The sequence below is a fragment of the Elaeis guineensis genome, chromosome 5 (genome assembly GCF_000442705.2).
Source record: "Elaeis guineensis isolate ETL-2024a chromosome 5, EG11, whole genome shotgun sequence".
NCBI lineage: Eukaryota > Viridiplantae > Streptophyta > Magnoliopsida > Arecales > Arecaceae > Elaeis > Elaeis guineensis.
The window spans coordinates 83,202,321-83,223,050 of NC_025997.2; the positions used below are offsets into that span (position 1 = coordinate 83,202,321).

At 36.6% G+C, this 20,730-nt stretch overlaps 1 protein-coding gene, 1 long non-coding RNA gene and 8 other non-coding genes across 11 annotated transcripts in view; 9 read left to right on the top strand and 1 right to left on the bottom strand.

Moving 5' to 3' along the window:
• LOC140858165 (double-strand break repair protein MRE11-like) overlaps positions 1–5,963 on the bottom strand; it is a 42,299-nt gene extending 36,336 nt beyond the window's left edge. Inside the window, exons 1-16 of the mRNA XM_073257990.1 lie at positions 5,826–5,963; positions 4,842–4,889; positions 4,451–4,586; positions 3,899–4,056; positions 3,259–3,349; positions 2,089–2,208; positions 1,952–2,020; positions 1,770–1,861; positions 1,554–1,656; positions 1,333–1,440; positions 1,172–1,234; positions 1,033–1,104; positions 840–917; positions 420–482; positions 279–342; positions 44–126 (exon numbers count right to left, since the gene is read on the bottom strand). Coding sequence (XP_073114091.1) covers positions 44–126; positions 279–342; positions 420–482; positions 840–917; positions 1,033–1,104; positions 1,172–1,234; positions 1,333–1,440; positions 1,554–1,656; positions 1,770–1,861; positions 1,952–2,020; positions 2,089–2,208; positions 3,259–3,349; positions 3,899–4,056; positions 4,451–4,586; positions 4,842–4,858 — 1,317 coding nt within the window. The 5' untranslated portion in view covers positions 4,859–4,889; positions 5,826–5,963. The remainder of the gene's footprint in view (positions 1–43; positions 127–278; positions 343–419; positions 483–839; positions 918–1,032; positions 1,105–1,171; positions 1,235–1,332; positions 1,441–1,553; positions 1,657–1,769; positions 1,862–1,951; positions 2,021–2,088; positions 2,209–3,258; positions 3,350–3,898; positions 4,057–4,450; positions 4,587–4,841; positions 4,890–5,825) is intronic.
• A 123-nt stretch (positions 5,964–6,086) lies between these two features.
• LOC114912905 (uncharacterized) lies at positions 6,087–12,045 on the top strand. Of its 2 annotated transcripts, none has more exons than XR_012141559.1 (2): positions 6,087–6,319; positions 8,499–12,045. It is a non-coding gene; the product is annotated as an uncharacterized lncRNA (long non-coding RNA). The 2 variants fall into 2 exon arrangements; XR_012141560.1 differs by having other exon boundaries at positions 8,767–12,045.
• LOC114912909 (small nucleolar RNA snoR134) lies at positions 6,539–6,682 on the top strand. The gene has a single exon (XR_003798898.1). It is a non-coding gene; the product is annotated as a small nucleolar RNA snoR134 (small nucleolar RNA).
• On the top strand, positions 7,248–7,335 carry LOC114912908 (small nucleolar RNA U36a). The gene has a single exon (XR_003798897.1). It is a non-coding gene; the product is annotated as a small nucleolar RNA U36a (small nucleolar RNA).
• Positions 7,441–7,534, top strand: LOC114912906 (small nucleolar RNA Z223). The gene has a single exon (XR_003798895.1). It is a non-coding gene; the product is annotated as a small nucleolar RNA Z223 (small nucleolar RNA).
• On the top strand, positions 8,029–8,135 carry LOC114912911 (small nucleolar RNA Z278). Its single transcript, XR_003798900.1, has one exon. It is a non-coding gene; the product is annotated as a small nucleolar RNA Z278 (small nucleolar RNA).
• On the top strand, positions 8,498–8,613 carry LOC114912910 (small nucleolar RNA Z278). The gene has a single exon (XR_003798899.1). It is a non-coding gene; the product is annotated as a small nucleolar RNA Z278 (small nucleolar RNA).
• LOC114912912 (small nucleolar RNA Z278) lies at positions 8,766–8,881 on the top strand. Its single transcript, XR_003798901.1, has one exon. It is a non-coding gene; the product is annotated as a small nucleolar RNA Z278 (small nucleolar RNA).
• Positions 9,007–9,122, top strand: LOC114912913 (small nucleolar RNA Z278). Its single transcript, XR_003798902.1, has one exon. It is a non-coding gene; the product is annotated as a small nucleolar RNA Z278 (small nucleolar RNA).
• Positions 9,789–9,892, top strand: LOC114912907 (small nucleolar RNA snoR97). Its single transcript, XR_003798896.1, has one exon. It is a non-coding gene; the product is annotated as a small nucleolar RNA snoR97 (small nucleolar RNA).
• Positions 12,046–20,730: the final 8,685 nt, after the last annotated feature.

A 20,730-nucleotide genomic window follows, 5' to 3' on the forward strand; every position in this document is an offset into this window, starting at 1 on the left:
TTATAGTTACACCCTAGAAGTGGAAGATGCTAAAGTGAAATACCAGATTACTTTCAGCAACTAGAGCCTCAATGTTTTGTTGATTCAGTTCTTCTGGATGAAGCCTTTCAGAATCCTCAAGCTTCTCTACAATATCACAAGAATTATTAACTCAATAAATCATTATTTCAAGAACAGGCACATAAGACTCAAGAAAGTGCTTCAGATTACATTCACAAGCACACTATCACAGACATAGAAAGAGAGAAACACTTACACCTCACACAAATATTTATTACCTTCAACAGATTGGCGTTTCTTTGCAGCCTTAGAGAAAATGAGAATGTCTTGTGGATTAGCAACCTGCCATATCAGAACAAGATAGTCGCTAAGTATATATTAGGTTTACTAGACACATATTGTTACTACAGTACCATTACCTTCCCCACATACTTCTGGCCAAACCTCTGAGGGTTGATTGTTGAAAATCCAGTGTAATCAACCTACAAGATTATTTATTAATTTTATGTTGACAATGAAAAGAAACACATAATAGCACCATTTTCCAATGACAAACTAGTGACAGCAAAATGAAAAATTGATCTGTCATTAACAGGCAGACAGATTACTAATGACAAAAAAAAAGGCAGACAGATGGACAATGCCCTTGCACTCCTGCATGCATGCACGTGGGGAGGGGGGGAGGGGGGGGGAGAGAGAGAGAGAGAGAGATTCAATACAAGTATCAAGGAATAATGGATCAACCTACACGTGTGAATATGTCCTCAGGTGATACTTCAGGTTCACCATCAAGTGTTCATAAAAGTTCATTTATAGACAAGACTATTTAAGAAGCATACCTTTATTCTGACTAAGGGGAGTTTAAGCCCGGACCTGCTGATGGATGCTTTCCTATTTTTCTCAATCAGATTTCTAACCTAAAGTGATTGAGCTCATTGAGATTAAGAGAACAAGCATAATAAAGTGTGGCTGCCAAATATCAGGTATATAAGGTTAAAAATAACTTTTTTGACAATGAGAAATCTCACTTACAACTTTGTGCAAATGTTCAAGAACAGATGCTTGGTCATTAGGATCAACATCTGCTTCATCCTTTAACACAACCTACAGAAAAAGAGATGCATATAATGAGGAACACAAAGAAACAACTTACAAGTGTGAAGTTCCTTACCTCAGCATACTCAAAAGGCCTCACTGACTTTAAAGGTATTTTTGTCGGTCTGTACTGACTGCCCTATATACAAAACACATAACCTATCTGATTTAAGAATAGCTCCATAAAGTAAATGAAAAGACAGAAAAGAAATAAAACAAGATATAAAAAAAGGCAACCTTAATTTCCAAAAGCAGTACATGCTTAGGTTTCGATTCTCCATCAATCAGTGATGTTGCAACTGAAGAGCCTGGCTGAGTAATATGAAAACCCATTCCTGGAACCTCCTGTAAGTACCAATTTCAGCGGGAACCACACACGGACACATGCATGACTGAAAAGGAAAAAAAGGAACGGAAAAAGAGAAAGAAAGAAAGAGAAATAATATCCAAAGTAATACCTGTGGATCAATGAGGCATTCATGTTCATGTCCCCAAACTACAAAGTCTAGGAACCGTGGTAAGAAATGTTCATTTATTGCACTTTTGGGATTTGTCTTGATTCTATATATAGCCCAAGCCGTTATCCAAACAGACATGCTATTCAGAAATAAGGAAAATCCAGGAAGATAAAAGAATTAATTCTCCAACACAGTATGTATTATATAGTACATAACCTGTTCTGATGAAGAACCAGAATGTTGAACCAATCTGACATTGGACATCCTTCTTGGGCTTCAGGTCGCATCCACTGTACTGCATGCGGTGTCTGAGGGATCAAATGGTTAAGTCCAGTGATAGAAACAGAATCCTACAAAACATTATCAAGACATCCAATGGAAACGAGTCTATGATGCACCTGAAACATTCTGTTAAGCCGCTCATCTCTAATGTTGCCAAGGCCGTATAAAGCCACTGAAGTTGTACCCTGAAATATAATAATATATTAGTTTTTTCAATATGGTAAAAGTATAGTCTAAACCAAAATGAACTCACCTTTTTAATAAGTATAGGACAGAGTTTTATTTGACCAACGCCAGAACCACCAAGCACCATTTTACCAAAATAGTTGACAAGATTACATGCAGAGAGAATATCAATGGCAGAAAGATTATCCTGTAGAGCAGAATCAATGACAAGGGATAAGGCATTTACTTGGGACATGAAATGTAAAGTACAAGAATCATGAAAGCTTACAAATGGATATCTAGCAAAGGAAATGCCAAATAGTGATTCTTAAATTACTTTAGAGATGCTTAACAGGCATTACAGAGTATACCACTGAATGAAATTTTGGTGATGATGGCACCTATTAAATAAAGAAGAATAATATTCGAAACAATAATCCAAGTACCACACAAATGAAAATTTGAAAACTCTCCATGATAAAGCTTACTTTATTAGCTCTTTTTGGCTTTTGTCAAGAGAATGCTGTCACAGGCATCAACCTTGGTTCTCAGGAATGGGCCACCACCTAGTCTGTGGCCACCTAAGCTAGTGAATCTCTAGGTGATTGCCCTAAATTCCCAGTTGCAATCTATGTTGCTACTTGACAGCTCAGGCACTGTCGACACTTACAGCCTAAATCTACTTTGCACATAGTTTAAGAAAAAGTCTAGTAAGGGCCTGCACATAGGCAATACCTAAGTCAGAACCTAAAAGTTCTATAGATTATTTTATTAATTAAGTTTAAGTAATGAATTATAAGGATATATCAAGCCAATTCCAAGTAGACTATATAATTTTGAGGCATATAAGTTACTTATGTATGCCAAGTAGACTATATAATTTGCCAAGTCAAGGCTTCATATTTGTAGATCAGCAGGGCATTAATAGTTACAGTAGTAAGTAGTCTGAGTAACATGAAAGTTACATGCGTTGTTTGGAGTAGGACTTTTCACAGTTCATGAAGGACTAGTGTTCAGCATGTTCTGTACATCTAAAAATTAGTATGGATAGCTATAATTCTTCATCTGATTAAAAGCATTATGTATTGTTTATGTAACTCTTAGTATACATTCAAACTTTTGGCAGGTATACTTTCCTACATATACCCTTACAGTGACGATTGAAATTTAATAACTCTTTAGCGAAACAAAAACATGAAGCAATAGCACGCCAATGGATGATAAGAAAAGAAACTATGGTTAGTGCTTCTTGCCATACCACTCCTGCAGGGTCATCATGATTCCCATGAATAGTGAAAACAGGTAGGCCAACATTGAAGTGTGGATCTTCGTAGTTTACATGACCAAATCTGAGAAAACAAAATGTAAGAAAATAGGTAACATGAGAAAAAAAATGTTTTCAACCAAAAATAGAAAGAACATACATACAATGTTACCGACCATGATTTTTTTTTTTGCTTTTCAAGCATTATCCCTTGGATCAATGCCACAGTACCTTGTCAGTAAAGATTTAGTAATAACATACATTCTAAACATAAGTTACAAGGCCCATTATACCATAATATTTTAGAGCATTGCATGAGGCACAAGGTAAAAATTTGACACAACAAAAGAACAGTGAACTTTAAAATTGATGTGTTAGAGGCATTGAGTTATTTTGCCAATTTCCATCATCAAGTTTCAGAACCATGACCACACTCACAACTAGAAATAATCCTAAATTAACCATAGGAAGTCAAGTCCAATCCAGAACTTGGAAATATCTTCAAAATCAAGAAACAGCAACTAGATTATTTCGAAACCATAATCTCAAGTTAAAAACCAAATCTAGACAAAATTTTACAGAAAGCGCTTTTAAGTGCATTAGTATAGTGATGGATGAAATAGGTTTATCATACATGTTTTGGAAGTTTATTGTCTGATCACTGACAACTTGGAACTGCACTGGATTGTCATTGAGGCAGTGGCGCCTTAGGATCTCAATGGTTTTGACCAAAGTTGATCTTGAAGGTTTATTCTCATGGAACAGGTCACCACCAAGAAGTAAGAAATCTATCTGCAGTCAGAGTAATTGCTTTCAGGTGTTTCTCTTTGACTAAAAAGGGCAATATTGGTAAACCCTATGAATACCTAATTAAGTCTAGCACAAAGAAATTAAGCAGGTAATGTTAGCTACATATAATACCGAAAAGTAGCATTAGCTGAATCTAATAAGTGAAAAAAAGGTTCTACATGTTTATACTAGAAGTACAAGCTGGATCACAAAAGGCAAACACAATGCAGAAGAAGCAAATAGAAGATACAAAAGACAAGGAATGCATACATACAGAAAATATAGTATAACAAGGTTAATGGGACAAGAATACATGGCATCACTAATTGTATAAAGTATTCCTACCACGAAGCTCACAGTTAACCTTCTAAAACTCAAAAATGAGAAGTTACTTTACCTGCTTTTCCTCAGCTATTGAGCAAATCTCCTCAAATGCCTGAAATGAATCAAACCTGCGAATTTCATCTTTCTCCATGTAGCCCAGATGACAGTCAGTTGCAATTAGCACTCGAAGCATATTGTCTGCATCCTCCCTGATATATTTGTTGAAAAATCATGGTACAGAACAGAAAATTTTCTAAAAAAAACCCAAATAAAACAGGGACTGCAATGTAAACACAGCTGAGTTTCATCAAATACCAGTATGAATTTTAACGAACACTCCAGATATATTAAAATGATATTGCTAGTCATGCATAAGTTTATATATGGCACATATGACACAAATGGAAGAAAATTCCAAGCCCATTATTTTACTCTATTGTCAAATATCAGTAAGAAAATCTTACATTGATGAATCTCCCATGTCTAGGCAGCTCTTACATGCTGATCATATCCTGTATGAACAGCAGAGCTTCATAATTAGTAATGTGTGAATAAATTAACTTTCAAAAGATGGGGATATATGTCGCCACAGTGGAACAAGTTGCTAAATAAAATACCATACTATAAAAACACATCAGAAAAAGCTAAACCTCCCTGTGCTGACATGTTGCTCGCTGCTTGGGCAAATGGCGCACATGCCCCGTCTAAAACCACCTAACGTCATGTACCACACCAATTCCTGACTGCCAGAGCACTGGCAATTGAAGAGGGAGTGGAGTGGGGAGGGTAGCAGAACTCAAAGTGCATGCCATATTAAGGCCTTGGTCACATAATAAACAACCTACGTTTGTCTTCAGGGTATACTCTAACCTAGGATTCACCAATAATCCTTTAATGTGCAATGTATCAAGCAATACACATAATACATGATGTCACATAAACTGTAAAAAATGGTTTCCAAAGATGGCTACTAAGTTACAGTTGCCGGACAGAGCATCCCTCTAAAGAAAATGAATTCCTCAATCTTGCCACAGTTCTAAATAATTCTATTCTCCTTGCGATATTAATGAAACAAGATTTGAAAGCAAGAGGTAAACTCTAATTGTATTCTCCCAGTGCCCCCAGAATACTGGTGATCATCTTCCAACAGTCCTTCATCCTCTCCCAAAATCTAATAAAAAACCCGAATTCTACCGTTTTTAACAAGAAAAAACCTTGAAGAGGAGCTCTTACACTAAGAAGTTGGGTTCATTCCAAATAGAGCACGTTAGAAGACAAATTCTCGAACAAAAGACATCGAATCATAGACAGAAGTCTTAGAACACCATCAAATCCACCAAGAAAAGCATCTTGAGGTTGTAAAATCGCAGGAGAAATCGAAACCAAAAATAGACAAACTACGAATGGCAATGAAGCCTAATCTTTATCCAGATAAGATTAGATCTTACCATCGTCCGACCAAAGGGGGGAAATGGTGGATTGCGAACTTCCAATCGAACTCGATCCCACGAAACTATGGCGGGAATTTCTATTTAGGGAACCCCTTGCTTCTGCCCCACTCTCGCCAAGGCCGGTTTACTTCGGATCGATCCCTCGTTCGGCCGGTTCATAGCATCGTATCAAACCCGGTCTGAATCATAAATAGGAGGGTCGGCCGGGACGGACCGGTGGTGTGGCGCCTGATTTCCTCCGTAAAGCAGTGCCGTTGGATCCTTCCGCCAGTCCCGTGGGTGACATGGATTGATGCGGCGCATCTAGGGTAGGGTTTCTTCAATTCTTCTATAAATAGGGGCGAAGGGGCTATGGCCCAACTGGTCTTGGGTCTTGGCTTCTCGTTCTAGGGTTTTGCGTGGCTTTAGGGTTCCATCGCCGAGGGTGTTGATGGTGGTCGAAAGGTGCAGCCGTTCCTTCGCTGCATCCCATCTTAATACCTTATCCTATGGTAATACCTCTTAGTTCTTTTCTCCCCTTCCGTAATGCCCGAAACTAAAGGCCTAATGCACGAAAAGCGTGAAATTTTCCATTATTGATGTTGGATTCTAGAAAAGTTTTGATATTTGATCTTTGTTCACCTAGGAGGCATTGGATTTGTCGAGGAACTAGTATCTAATGTTTTGATTTGAGAGGTTTTTGGGTTTTAGTTTTAGTTTTAGTGGAAATCTCGCACGCTCCACCCCGGGCTTTTCTGAGAATTTCCATGACTATGGAAGCCCCATGGGTCGTGCTAGATTTATTCGCCGTTCTGTGTTGCAGTTCTGTTCACAAATTCCAACGACTGGTCTGTGTCAAAGTAACGGCTAGACTAGTACTACTTTTTTTTTTTTTTAAATCATGTTTTCTTCGATCTATATGTTATTTTTGCCTCTCCACACCTTTAGCTTTTTGAGATTTTGTTGCCCAAAGAGCCTAGTCATGGAGGCATATAGCGAACAAGGTGGGGTCAACGTGGGGGCTTACTCTTCTTCCATGGTTTTGCCTCTAAAATATCTCGCCACAAAAATATGATTCCTAAAAGTTTTGAAATTTGGGTGATTATTTTGATCAAAATCACATTTTTTTGGACGTGAATAGAAAAAAAAAATTGAATTTTTTAGTGGATATCTATTTGTTGTCGGTAACCTTGCTTAATATCTAACTGTATTAGTAATAATATGTTATCATGCTAGTATACAAGCAAAGCAATTCATATTGAATCTTTGATGATGTATTGTTAATTACTTAGGGCCTGTTTGGATGACTAGGGCTAAAATCCCATAGGAATCATGGGTTGGGGCTTAGCTCCACCTGATTTAGGTGGTTGTATTAGTCCAAACCCATAACTTCTGTTGGATTTTGGGCCCAATCATCTACATAGGCCCTTATTCTTTTGTTGGCAATGATTATAATCTACCCGCGCTTCTGATAATTATACATGAAGCATATGGTAGAAAAAATGGTTGAATTTCTTGATATGAGCCAATGTTAAGAAATTAATTAACCTTTTAGGGCTTGCTTATACTTCTTTTATAAAGTAGTTTTGAAATGCTTGCATCATTAGATGTTTTCATCTTTTGTATTAAGATGTCTTGGCTGTGATGAGAATCTATTCAGCTTCAAAAATGCCAGTTCTGCTTCAGAAAATTCATGATAGAAGAAGCTGATGAAAGTTGAGCCTTCCTATGTGCAAAAACTAACACTGAATTTTCTATTTTTATCTATAATTCATTGATTTTTTTTCTTTTCCTTGTTTTAATTAATTTTAACGGCCTGTTTGGATGATTGGGCCCAAAATACTATAGGATTCGTTGGTTGGGTTAGAATAACTAGTGAAATCAGACTGGGCTAGGTCTCTATACATTATTTAAATACTCAAACTATCTTTGGAGTAGGCTGGTCCAAATACCATAGGGAGAAAAAAAAAGATCAGGTAACCTTTGGAATGGGCTTGCCCTAATCCTATAGGGAGGAAAAAAACCTTGCTGTGGTCTTTTATTTTTCTTCTCTCTATGGGATTTGGACTAGCTCACTCCAAAGGTACTCTCATTATTTAGGATATAGGTCTAGTCTAGCCTAATTTTGCTGGTTGTACGAGTCCAACTTATAAATTCCATAGGATTTTGGGCTCAATTATCCAAATAGGGCCAAAAATAGTTTTTTTTTTTTTTTTTTTTTGCCATATGTTGATGTTTATGGGGTTAGCTAGCTCCAAGTCCCTGTTTTACAAGGGGAACCTACTTGGGCTGTTACATTCAAATGATATGAATGGACTTCTCTGAGGCATTTGTTTGTCATTGGTCATGACATTATCCTAATATGTATGAGATACTCCTACCTTGCAACTACATTCTATTTTAAAATCCCTATTTGTTGTATTTGTTTAAGATATTATTTTCTGAACTTTAGGTGTCTGTTAAATTTACATTGTTTTACACAAGTATATATTTTGGACAAATGATGAGTTCTAAAATGCTAAGTTATATTTGTAAAATACAAAATGTTTAACCTTTTTCATCACCGCTCTGAATTTTATCACATAGTAATGCGAATTAGTTAATGATTTTTTATTTTTAAAACTACTGAGCACACTATTGGTTATTTGTTCCTAATATCAAGAAATAATTTCTTGTATTCTTTTGCCACAGCCAATGATGATTTGTCTACAAAATGTATGTGTTGTGGAACCAAGTCCCTGCTTGCAGGGAGAACCTACTTGGGGAAGCAGCATTCTACATGACATTGATCAGATACTTCTGAGGCTTTGAGATTAATATTCTTACCTTTTAATCCTGTTTAATTTACTTTTCACTTGGAGATTAATATTCTTACCCTTTGGTCCTTGCTTCGTAGCTATCCCTCTTGGTTATTTGTTCTTAATATCAAGAAACAATTTCTTGTATTCTTTTGCCACAGCCAATGATGATTTGTCTGCAAAATGGATGTGTTGTGGAACCAAGTCCTTGCTTGCAGGGAGAACCTACTTGGGGAAGCAGCTTTCTACATGACATCAATCAGATACTTCTGAGGCTTTGAGATTAATATTCTTACCTTTCGATCCTGTTTAATTTACCCTTTGGTCCTTGATTCGTAGCTATCCCTCTTGGTTATTTGTTCTTAACATCAAGAAACAATTTCTTGTATTCTTTTGCCACAGCTGATGATGATTTGTCTGCAAAATGGATGTGCTGTGGAACCAAGTCCCTGCTTTCAGGGAGAACCTACTTGGGGAAGCAACATTCTACATGACATCAATCAGATACTTCTGAGGCTTTGAGATTAATGTTCTTACATTTTGGTCCTGTTTAATTTACTTTTCACTTGGAGATTAATATTCTTACCCTTTGGTCCTTCCTTCCTAGCTATCCCTTTTGTGACATGGTGTATGTCCGCCTCTTGAGCATGATGGTGAATATACTTTGCAAAGAAGATCATCCTCTCCACCTTTTTATAGAAGTTAACTTTTTAATTCCCAATGATGAATCGGACCTCCAATCTTAGCTTTTAGGATGATTCAGAAGTGTCTGCATATAAAGGATACCATTTCAAACAAATGATTTGGTGGAAGACATCAAAAAAAGTATTGTTTGCATTTCCAAACTATATGACTTCGGATGCTCTCAAGTTAGGGGTTGAACGCACGGTTCCATTTTCCATTTGTAGGCCACCATGTATTGTGGAATAGCCTGTGATTTTGCAAGGCTTTGTGCTGCACCAATCCGTGGATGGTTGGTCTTGCTCGATTACAGGTTGTGCTATAAGGATAGCCCAAGATTTTGGATCTCTCTAGCTTATCTTTTTAATTCTTATCTTTTTCTCTCCATTTTCTTGGTTTTTTCTATGATAATCATTGCACAATATTATTCCTCTGGATTATGTCACCAGACTTAGTTGTACTTGCAGCTCTAAGAACCTGAGTTTAACTATCCTCATGCTACTAATTCTCAACTGGCATGTAGGCTGAAGAACTCGGAAATTGAGTGTTGTCATCAGCTTCGTCTCTTATCAAATGAGATTGGAGTTAAATAACAGCACAACATTTTACATTTTTACATGTCTTATATGTTAGATGTTATCAGGGATGGATTTAAACAAATGTGTATGTCTAAATGTCTAACAATATATGCCCTAATTTTTCTTATGTCTTTTGTGGGGGTAATTAGATTGTTCATCTCCTGGTATGCTCTCTTGTCATATTTCCTTTTCTAATTTGTGGCATCCTATGAACCTTTTTTCCATTCTTTAATATTTTAGCTTGCTTTGAAGGCTAGAACGTCTCAATGAAATATATTCAAGAATTATTAGCAGATTGTGGAGACTTGTTTTTGTTTAGAATTCCATGGACTTTTGCTTCCATCATCTCTTCTAAATTCTAAATTGATGTGCCAATATTTTTTTATCATTTTTTTCCAAACTTATTTTTGGTTTTATCTAGAAATAAATAAGTGTTCTAAGGTTCCATCTGAATTATTAATTTCTTCAAATTAATTATTTTTTATCATTAATTTAAATACTTATTATTTATTCTTAATTTGGTTATTTATTTTATTTTCTACCAAATTAATAATAAGGTAATTGAAAGCAGATCATTTGAAATAATGATTCTGGTTTTGTTTTTATTGTGATTGAAGGATATCTAAGGGTAAAGAAAATGTTATTTGGATGTTGGTAAGTGCAGGGAAGGTTTTTTTTTTCCAAAAAAGTGGACAAATGTGTCATTTGCAAATTAGGCTGCAATTGTTTTGAATATAATATTGATATATTAACATTTAAGGAATGTAGTTATATCATATTAATCTGTCAAAATGCAGAGGTGAAAGTGGTATGGGTATTATCCGTTCGAATCCGACTAATATCCGTGTCCATATTCATTAGAAAAATAAATATGATTATGGATAGATAAGTATCTAATTTGTATTCAAATATTCAAATCTATCATATAATTTTATATAATTTTATATAATATTTATTATTTTTTTAAAAATATATAATTATATAAATATGATATTAATTTGATTTATCATCTATTTAAAAATATTTTTGATTCTAAAGTCATAAAACTTAATCATTCAATTTATTTATAATTATTTTTATATTTTTATAATTATATTTATATCTGTAATTATATTTATTTAAAATAAATATTTATATGAATTGTTACATTCGAATAATATCCAGATATGATTTTAGTCCTATCAAAACTTTTAAGGTAAGGTATTAACTGGATGTGTGTTGCCGATGGGTTTGCTGGAGGTGAGTAAACAACAACAATAGCTTCTGGATCCAAACTGAATTCATAAATTCTTAATATAGTTTATTTCCATTCTCGCTGTATTTAAAGATCATGTGGGCTGGTGATAATGGCAATGAAGGCGAACAACAATGTTGTTATTATCCATACCAAGCCTGAATTAAGTCTAATATCTGTGGATCAAATATATTCCATGATCTGTTTGCATTTATTTTCTGTTTTATTCTAGAGCTTCTAGGCTTCTAGCTAAGCTTATGACCACAGGTGGCCTGGTATGAGTTATAGGCATCTTAAGCCTATCTTAATCGACTTAAAAAATCCCTCAAACTGATCTATTTATAATGGAGCTGAAAAGTATGGGCTCAGGTATGACTGAATTGTTCCATGTATGGTCATTATTCAACCAACCCGATTGTCTATCTTTATGGTTGACATCGCGGCAAAGCCACGCACAACCTAACTACCGAATATCTTCTATGTTACCTTTTTATGTTGGGCCTACGAGGTACGTTTTCCGTGTTGAAAATAGATGGTTGTGGACCCTGTAGGGTTTCACTTAATATTTTATATGACTTAATAAACGTTCTTTAAATTTTGATTGGTCTATCTGCTATTTATCTAAATAAATGGTGCATGAGGAAGGTTTTTTTATTAAAATGGTTGTGTTTGCCTAAGTGGCTCCTGTACATCTGAGGTTCCCAAAGGTATCGGAGACCGAGGCGGCAGGCGGATGGAAGAAAACAACATTTGAGGGTCCAAAGCTTTTCACATTGTATATTTTCCAGATGAAGATGATTGGTTGATTGATAATTGGAAATGTGTCATGTAATAGTTTATTGTGGTGGTTGTTTAACATCATTCTCAGAGATCTTTCGAAATCTTTTTTATAATTGTGTCATGGACATAAAATATCATTAATTGACAATGACTATTATTTATTGTGCGCTCGTTCTTAGTTGATGTGTGTCTTTTTATCTGGTGAACAATGGGTCTAATACTAATTATTGCTTCTTTCTTGCATTATAGTAGGACAATAGTATCAAAAGGCAAAACAAATCTTCTGAGAAGAATGGAATGTCAATGAAATTGCATCTGCAAAGGGTGATTAAATTAAAGAAAACGATTATGGTAGATAAATATTCGTCAAAGATTACAACATTTTAGGCTGGTTGAACGGTATTAGTAGTGTCATTTCATTCCCGAGTTTGATGTAATCAGCGGGTGGTATGGTTCAAGATTTTAACCTAATGTCATATATAGGTGCATGACAAGGATTTAGAAATATTTAGCCTCCGATTCAGCTCTGCAGCAAGAATAGACAACTCCGAAATTGAAGCTCTGGGGGGTAATAAACTTGAACTAGTTTAGACACTTAATGGAACCAAAAACAGTAAATGGTTTAACATTGATTTCTATTTTATTGTATATAGACTTAACTAAACTCTAAAGTAAGGTTATTAAGTAAACCAACTAGTTCTTATTCTAAGTTCCAGTCTCTTTTTTGGTTAATAAGTTCTAGCCTTTAAAATAATTTTGTCATTCATGTGCCATGGTTGATATAAACAAAAATTTTGTTCCTATCTCGGTATTTTGCTCTAACAAGGAGCTAGGAGTAAAAGTAATATGGATATTATGCAGTCAGATTTGTTTTTGTATCTGAATCAATTCAAATATAGGTAGAAATTTAAAGATTTTAACTCTTCAATGACTAATCATTGAGTAAGACATAAATTGTTGGAAAAGATAGAAAAATTTTTGACTATTTAAAATCTAATCGAATCATATTCACCGGTCATTGAAATTTCATATATCCTTCTATTCTTCAAAAAAATTTTGATTTTTTGATGAAAAAATGAAGAAAAATAGATATGAATATAGATAGACAACTATTCGATTCATAATCGAATATTCAAATTTACATGTAATCATATATAATTTTATAGTACTTATTAATTTTTTAAAAAAATATACAATCATATAAATATGTTATTAATTTGATTTATCATATTTTAATAATTTTTTTAATTATGGAGTTATAAAGTTTAATCATATAAGTAATATTTAAAATTATGTTCATACTTTCGATATTCGAATTGTATCTATATCAATGTAAAATAAATATGAATATGAATTTTTGCATCCGAAAAATATCCGATCCAGTTTCAACCTTATAAGGATCTGAAACAAATAAAAGCAATGAAAGTGGAAAGAAATAGGTATTCTTCCGGTTGGGAAGATTGGAAGGCCATAAAGAGAGAACAAGAGAGGCCACGAAGCATCCAATTTAAAAAAAAAAAAAACCTATATGGCAAGATGGCAGTAATTTCTCCAGATTGAAAGTTACATGGCTTGGGCCTACATGGCACGGGTTTGGTTAAAAATTTATAATAAGATAAAAATTTATATATTATGTGGTTCTATCTTTGAATACTTATAAGTTTCAACCTTTTTTCAGAAGTTTCATTCTCATTTGTATTGAAAAATAAAAAATAATTTTTTTATTAATATATTATTCAATTGATAGTATATTTAAATAAAGCAATGTTGAATTGCAGTATAAACAAAGGAAACTGTAAATTGCAAATTACTTGATACAGTCTTTTTCTAGGGGGTGATTATGGCGTTTCTCTGTGCACCCAAACAAAATTAGCTTTTTTTTTTTTGAAAAACTATAAAGTTTTGGGATTATTATCAAGATCTCTTCTAGAATTTTCAAAGAAGAGGATCCAACATCTAACGTTTGATGTACATTTTTAAGTTGAAGATCATCCTTTTGAGTTTTCATGATTTTGAAATTACAGTTGTTGATAATAGAACCCTCTGAATTGAACTCACTGGGAAAGTATAGGTACTATTGAGAATAGTTTTTCACAATATTTTTAAGAAACAAATCTACCTGATTTTTGGTCTATAACAAAATTGAATGTCGGTATGTCAATTAATTATTGAGCTAATTTTTTAAATATAATAAAAACTATATCACGGTGTCATCTACTACCACAGCACTCAGACTTTTACTTTTGAAATTTAAATTAAAAAAATATACATGTTTAGTAAAAAAAATAATATTTATTTTTTTAATAGTTTTGTAGTATAAAAGAGTCAATTATATTATCTTACCATGGTATTAGAGGTTGTTCATTCTTATTACATTGATTGTACCAAAAATTGTAGACATAAACTTTGATCATAGATCTATAGTTATAATATGTTTTATACCACCAACTATAAGAGGTGTTAATAGTTTTCAATTTTGCTTTACATGTAAATTTTATTCCCTAAAAAAGATACGGAATGCTCATTGAAAAAAATATGTTGGACAATTATTATATAATACTGACTCACTCTTATACTCGAGAATTTTCTGGATTCAATTCCAATAATTTTTTTAATTATTTTTCTATTAATAATAGACTCTTGCATAAGATTGATAAATAATTTTTCTCCTTTCAAAAATACGATAGTGGGAATGATTTTACTCATTCTAGACATCAATTTGTATAAATTAGAATATATTGTATATTAATTTTAGCATTTGTAAATATGGAATTATAAGAATTATTTTATAATCTACTTTGGTGCTCCTGTATTTCATAAAGTTGCACATCTATGTAATATTTTAATGCAGAAAAGCTTGGTAAATATATTTTTGCTACATACATAGAATACAAAAAAATATTTCAAAGATTTTTTCTTAATTTTATTCTAAAAGATACTTATGAAATAATAGATACTTCTATATGTTCCAACTCTCATTCTTATCAAAATAATAATGACCGGCCCAGCTCGTTCCATATCTCAAATAATATTTTTTTTAATTATTCAACAATTTTTTTCTAAAGTGTGATGGATACTTTTTGCATGCTATATAATCATGAGTTATTTATATTTAAAAAAAAAGTAAGGATTTATTCCCTTTTTCTTTCCAAAATAAATTTTAAAAAAATAAGTTATAGTTGTTACCTCAAGTTCTCTACTTCTAAGTCCTTTTATGGACTAATTTCTGCTATACATTTGTTTGTTCAAGGGATCCAATAGATGTGGTGTATCCAGTAATATCTGTAAAATCAACAAATAATAGTAACATAACATTTTTTTCAAAAAAATTTAAATTGCTGTTGATAATATTAGTTCATTTTTGTTAAATAAAGGTTTCTATAATTTTTTGAAGGCAATTCTGTAAATTTCACAGAGTTGAATTTCTGAAGCGGTATAATACTTGCATCGTTATTACCATTCTATATATTTATCCATCTATTAAAATAAAAAATATATTGATGTGCAGTAGCTCTAAATTTTTTTTATTTAGATCTATAGTAAATTTTTCAATATAGTAGATACTTCCTTCACTAATTAGATTTTTAAATTATGAAACATCTTCTTTTCGGATTAATGCTTGAATCATAGTAGGCTATATTAAAAAAATTATATAAAGATAAAAATATGATTTATATTACAAAAAATATTTAAATCGATAAAACTTATTATACTGACCTTCTCATCTAGCAAAATGCAATTTATACTTATCAATTGATTGTCCGTATTAAAATTTGTTGAGTCCCATTTCTATGTGACTCTAGCTTTACTTCTCCAGCTTCGGTTTTTCAGCGATAATTATTATATATTCCATTCTCTTTGTGCTATTCTGCTTTTAAAAAAAATTAAACATTATATAAATATAAACATATAAATTATTTATAAAAAAATAAAAAATAGTATAAAAATTATATCATATAAATTATTTAAAAAAAGAGAAAAATAGTATAAAAATTATATCATACGAAAAAATTATCTGAGGGTAGACCCAAACATATCTCTTTGTAAATAATTTTTTTTGTAAATGATCATATCTAAATATTTTATGATTCTAAATTTTATTCTCTATAATTAAAATAATTTTAATCATATAGATTAGATGTTTTACTTTTCATACAACTCAAATTTTATATCATATACAACAAATTCTAAGATTTTATCATTTAAGATTTTGCAAAAAGATAAGTTCTTCGTTTTGCTTTCTTCTTCATGGAATTAAATCACATGGCACTCTTATACGTCATAAGAGCACCCTATCGAATAGAAAGAGAGGATTTTTAAATCCTTGTTGCTCCTATGATCAGACGGTCTGGTGATCAATCCAATCCAAGTACTTGCCAATCGAATCATCTAATCTACTCACATATCATATATACAAAAATTTAGATCTAATCTAAATTATATCATATCTAATTTTTATATTAGATCATATTTAAAATCAGATCATAATACATTGCATGCATTATTAAATCTAAATTTCAACTCTACATACATATATATTCAAGTCATAATGAACCTTTGTTCTAATACCAGTTGAAGGGAAGCATGGTAGTTTGATGTATGCATTTTTAAAATTTTACTGTGAAACATATATAGATTAAATAATTTAATCTATAACGCATGCATAGATTCAATCTAAAATTATCATATAGGATCTATGACATGAACTAATATGCATGTATGTAAATCTGAAATCTAAAATTCAGCAAGTATAGATCATATCTATATGTAATTGATCATATCTGAATTATATTTAGATCATATCTAAATATGAATTGAGTTCGAAACTCCATACCTAAGTGTGGGTGGCAGATCATCGTATTTAAAATTCATGGTAGGTGATTCTTCATGATGCTCGGTAGCCGTACACGTGTCCGACCTCTATAGGAATCCAAATGAAATCCTTATGCTGATCGATGACCCCGGGAGTGCTAGCTCATGAAGATACCATACTTTGGCTGATCTAAGAGAAATATAAAGAAGATGAAAAATAAGAAAATCTTCTCCTATTCTTCCTGGATGTACGTATCAAATTTCTACGATAGAGATCAAGAGAAGAACCCTTTCTTCTCAATTCTCCCACGCACAAGAGAAAAATTTTTTCTCTTCTTTTCACACCTTTAAGAAGAACCTTTCTTCTCTGATTTTTTACAATAAAAATTAGATCTAATTTGATTTTTCATATTATAAATCATATGAAATCCTAAGCTCTAGAAGAACCCAAAAAAGAGACCCAAGAGAAGAACCGTTTTTCTCTCTTCTTCTCCCTTTGTCTCCTTAATTTAGAACTCTAGGAAGCTCCAAACATCCAATCAAATTTTTTTGATATTTTTTCTTTAAATTTTTATATTAAAAATTAGATCTAATTTAATTTTTATCTTAAAAAAAATCTAGAAGAAGAACTCCTTCTCCAAGACTACGCACAAGAAAGAAGATTGTTCTTCTTCCTTCTCTTTCTCTCGTAGGGAAGAACTTTTCTTCTCTAATTTTTTGTTGTAGAACCAACAAGAGAAGCCTTCTTTAATGCCCAAGAACCAACAGTAAAAACTGTTGTTGCGGCCAATCCCCTCGTCGCCTGGTCGTCGGGAACGAGCATCTGCAAGGGAAAGTCCACACTGACCGGAGATGCCTCCAGTGGGGACCCTCCGACGGTCAAGTCAGAGAGGAGACTAGACAACAGTAGAGAGGAATCAGGGGACTCAGTGGTGGAAAGAGCGAGAGAGAGGAAAAAGCCCCCCTCAAGCTGCTGTCTTACCTCGTTTTATAGTAGGAGGTGGTATGGTCCCACTGTCAGTGATGTAGACAACTGAAGAGTTGTCAAATCGTCGGAGGTTGTCACGTCGTTGACGAGCTGACAGGTCCTAAGAATTAATTCGCGTCCTTGGCAGGACAGCGCTTCAGGTTTTCTGACAGTACAACGCCCCCCGGTGGTTGCACGGCATGTCTTTGATAGGACTGCAGCCCACATCGCTCGTTCGGCATCCAGAAAGGCATGTAGAGGTTGGAAGCCGGTTGCCCAAGCCGACAGGGAGTCGGTGATGTGAGATCGGCTTTCAGGCGATCGAAGGCAGTGTTGGCCTGTTAGGCCGATACGTTCCGGCCGGGCATGATCGGTAGTTACCATTAGCGTTGCCCGTCGTCAGACGGACAAAGTCGGTCGGTCCATCCTCGAGGATGGGTCGGCATCGGGACCCGTCGGTGAGTCGACGACGAGGATGGGTCGGCGTCGTCTGTCGGTGAGTCGGCATCGGTGAGTCGGCATCAGGGTCGGTCGGTATATCCCAACAGTTGCCCCCCCACTCCTGAGCCTGATGTCACGTTGGCCTGCATTTCCATGCTGGAGGGGTGTCGGGCGAAAGGAGTGGATTCTTCACTGTGTCATGCCTTGATTCTGCTGATCTCACCAGTGGACGATCCGGACAAATCAGTGCCTGATGACCTGATGTTCGATGATTCGATGTCAGACGATCCGGTGTCAGGCGATCTAGTGTCGGACGATCTGGTGTCAGACGATCCAGTGTCGGACGATCTGGTGTCAGACGATCCAGTGTCGGACGATCTGATGTTAGACGATCCGGTGTCAGGCGGCTCTTAGGGAACGCAAACCGCCACCTAGCGCTCCCTTGGGAGTGCGGGCCACCGTCAGGCGTCCCATCGGGAATGCGGATCGCGGTCAGCAAATTAATTTTGAGGTGCGATTTTTCTACCACGTGTCGGGAGGTCGTTGGGCCGGAGTCATTCGTGCAAATGAAGGCGACGTGGCCCGATCTGGGATGGGTGCGCCGAACCGTCGGGCCGGAGGAGGGCCCGGATGTCACCACGTGTCGATCATCCGAGAGGTTCTCGTCGGCGCGCCCACATCCCGGCCGTTGAAAGGCCCTATATATATGGGGCCACTTGTTTCCAAAATCTCACTTTTCACGATTTTGCTGCGGAGACTCTGCCCAAGCGATCCCCCCTCCATCCCAGGTAGCTACTTCTGCCTTCATTCTTTGGAAGGTCCATCCGAGACTTGTATTCCCTTTCGCTTTGTTCTTGCTTCTTCTTGAAATCCTTTCTCCTTCTTCTTCTCTATCTTTTCCTTCTTTTTGGTTCTGGCATCATGGTCAGGACTTCTCCTCAGGAAGCTCGGTTGGGGAACTCGATCGATGATCTTCGGTCGACCTCGAAAGTGGAGGTCTCCTCACTTTCGGGGCCGAATGTCGATCGGCTTCGGGATCAATATTGTATCTCGGAGCAGTTCTGACTCTTCGCCCCTGGGGCCGGGGGACGGGTCAACAATCCGCCCGCGGGCCAGGTGGCTCTGTATGTTGAGGACCTCCGGGCTGGTCTTCGGCTTCTGATTCTGGAGTTTGTTCAGAATCTCCTAGATTATTACGGACTTTGTCCGGCGCAACTGGCACCGAACTCAGTTCGGTTAATAATCAGCTTCACCCTGTTGTGTCAGCTCTTGCCGACCAACCCTCGGATCTCTCTCTTTCGGGCATTCTTTGTCCTCCGACCCCACCCTAAGGCCCGAGGGTGGTGGCTCTTCAATCCCCGAAAAGATCTTTCTTTCATCACTGGTCTTCCATCGTCCATTCATGGGTGGAAGAATCAGTTCTTCTTCGTTTCCTCTTCTTCTCCTTGGGGTTTTCCTTCCCACTGGGGCGAGCCTTGGACCGAGGCGAACGAGAATAGCCGAGTGGAGGCAGACGATCGGGAGGATTTCTACCGACTCAAAGATATGTCGGTACCGAAGCAGAGGGAACTTGTTACCGAACAAGCCCTCTATGACACTGGCCTGAGCCTGATCCCCCGTCTAGGTACTGCCCGATCCATCGGTTGTCTTTTCACTTCGCATTTGTCCCCGAATATGTACTGATTTTCTTATTGAAATTGCAGGTACACCGTCGAGGATGAGGCCGACCGATGTCGAAATTCGACAATATGCGGCGAGGAAGAGGTCGGCGTTCGGGGTCGGGCCCTCACGACTGCCGAAGAAACCCTCAAAAGTAGCGCCGACCGCCACCGCATCGGCGGTCGATCAGTCGGAGCCGATCATCGCGCTTTCTGCCCCGACAGCACCACCGGAGGAGCAGTCGGTGGAGGGAATGACCGAAGGAGCGTCGGTGGTTTCGCCGATGGAGGAGGCACAGGATATCGCTCGGGAACCCGAACGTCCTCCGTCGGCACCCGCTGCTGCCTCGGGGGGCGCTCAATCAAGCTCGAGCATCCCTTCCTTCCCCGATCTGCGGGCCTGGGCGGTCGATCGAGGGAAGGCCCCGATGGCCCCCGCTGACGACCCAAGGTCGGGGGGTCACGCCACGTCGTCTGGCGCCCGGGTCCCCGAGGGAGCGTCAGCCCTGACCGACCATAATTTGGCCAGAAGACTATGTCAGGGGACCCTCCTCCCAGCTGACGTGGAGGTTCTGAAGGCTCGGCAGGTGACCGAGATGCTGTCTTCTTTTTATCCGACCATGATCGGGGTAAGTTCTGCCTCGCCTCCTTCCTCCATTACTGTCTTTATTATTTCGTCTTTCTGATGGTCAGTTCCCGTTTGCAGTTGATTTACACTATGTCCGAACTAGAGGCCGGATACCGGAGGTTCGGGGACGTCCGGGCGGCCTGGAAGGATAGGGCGACGATCGTTGAAGCCGAAAAGGCGGTACTGGTCGAGCAGTTGAAGCTGTCGACCGATTGGGAGGCGAGGCTTGAAGATGAGATCTCTCGTCTCGGGGCCGAACTTAAGTCGGTCCGCGGGGAAGCCAAGCGCAAGGGTCGGAGCGCTCACCGACTGTGGCACGAGCGGGGTGGCGCCGTCGCCGAACTCG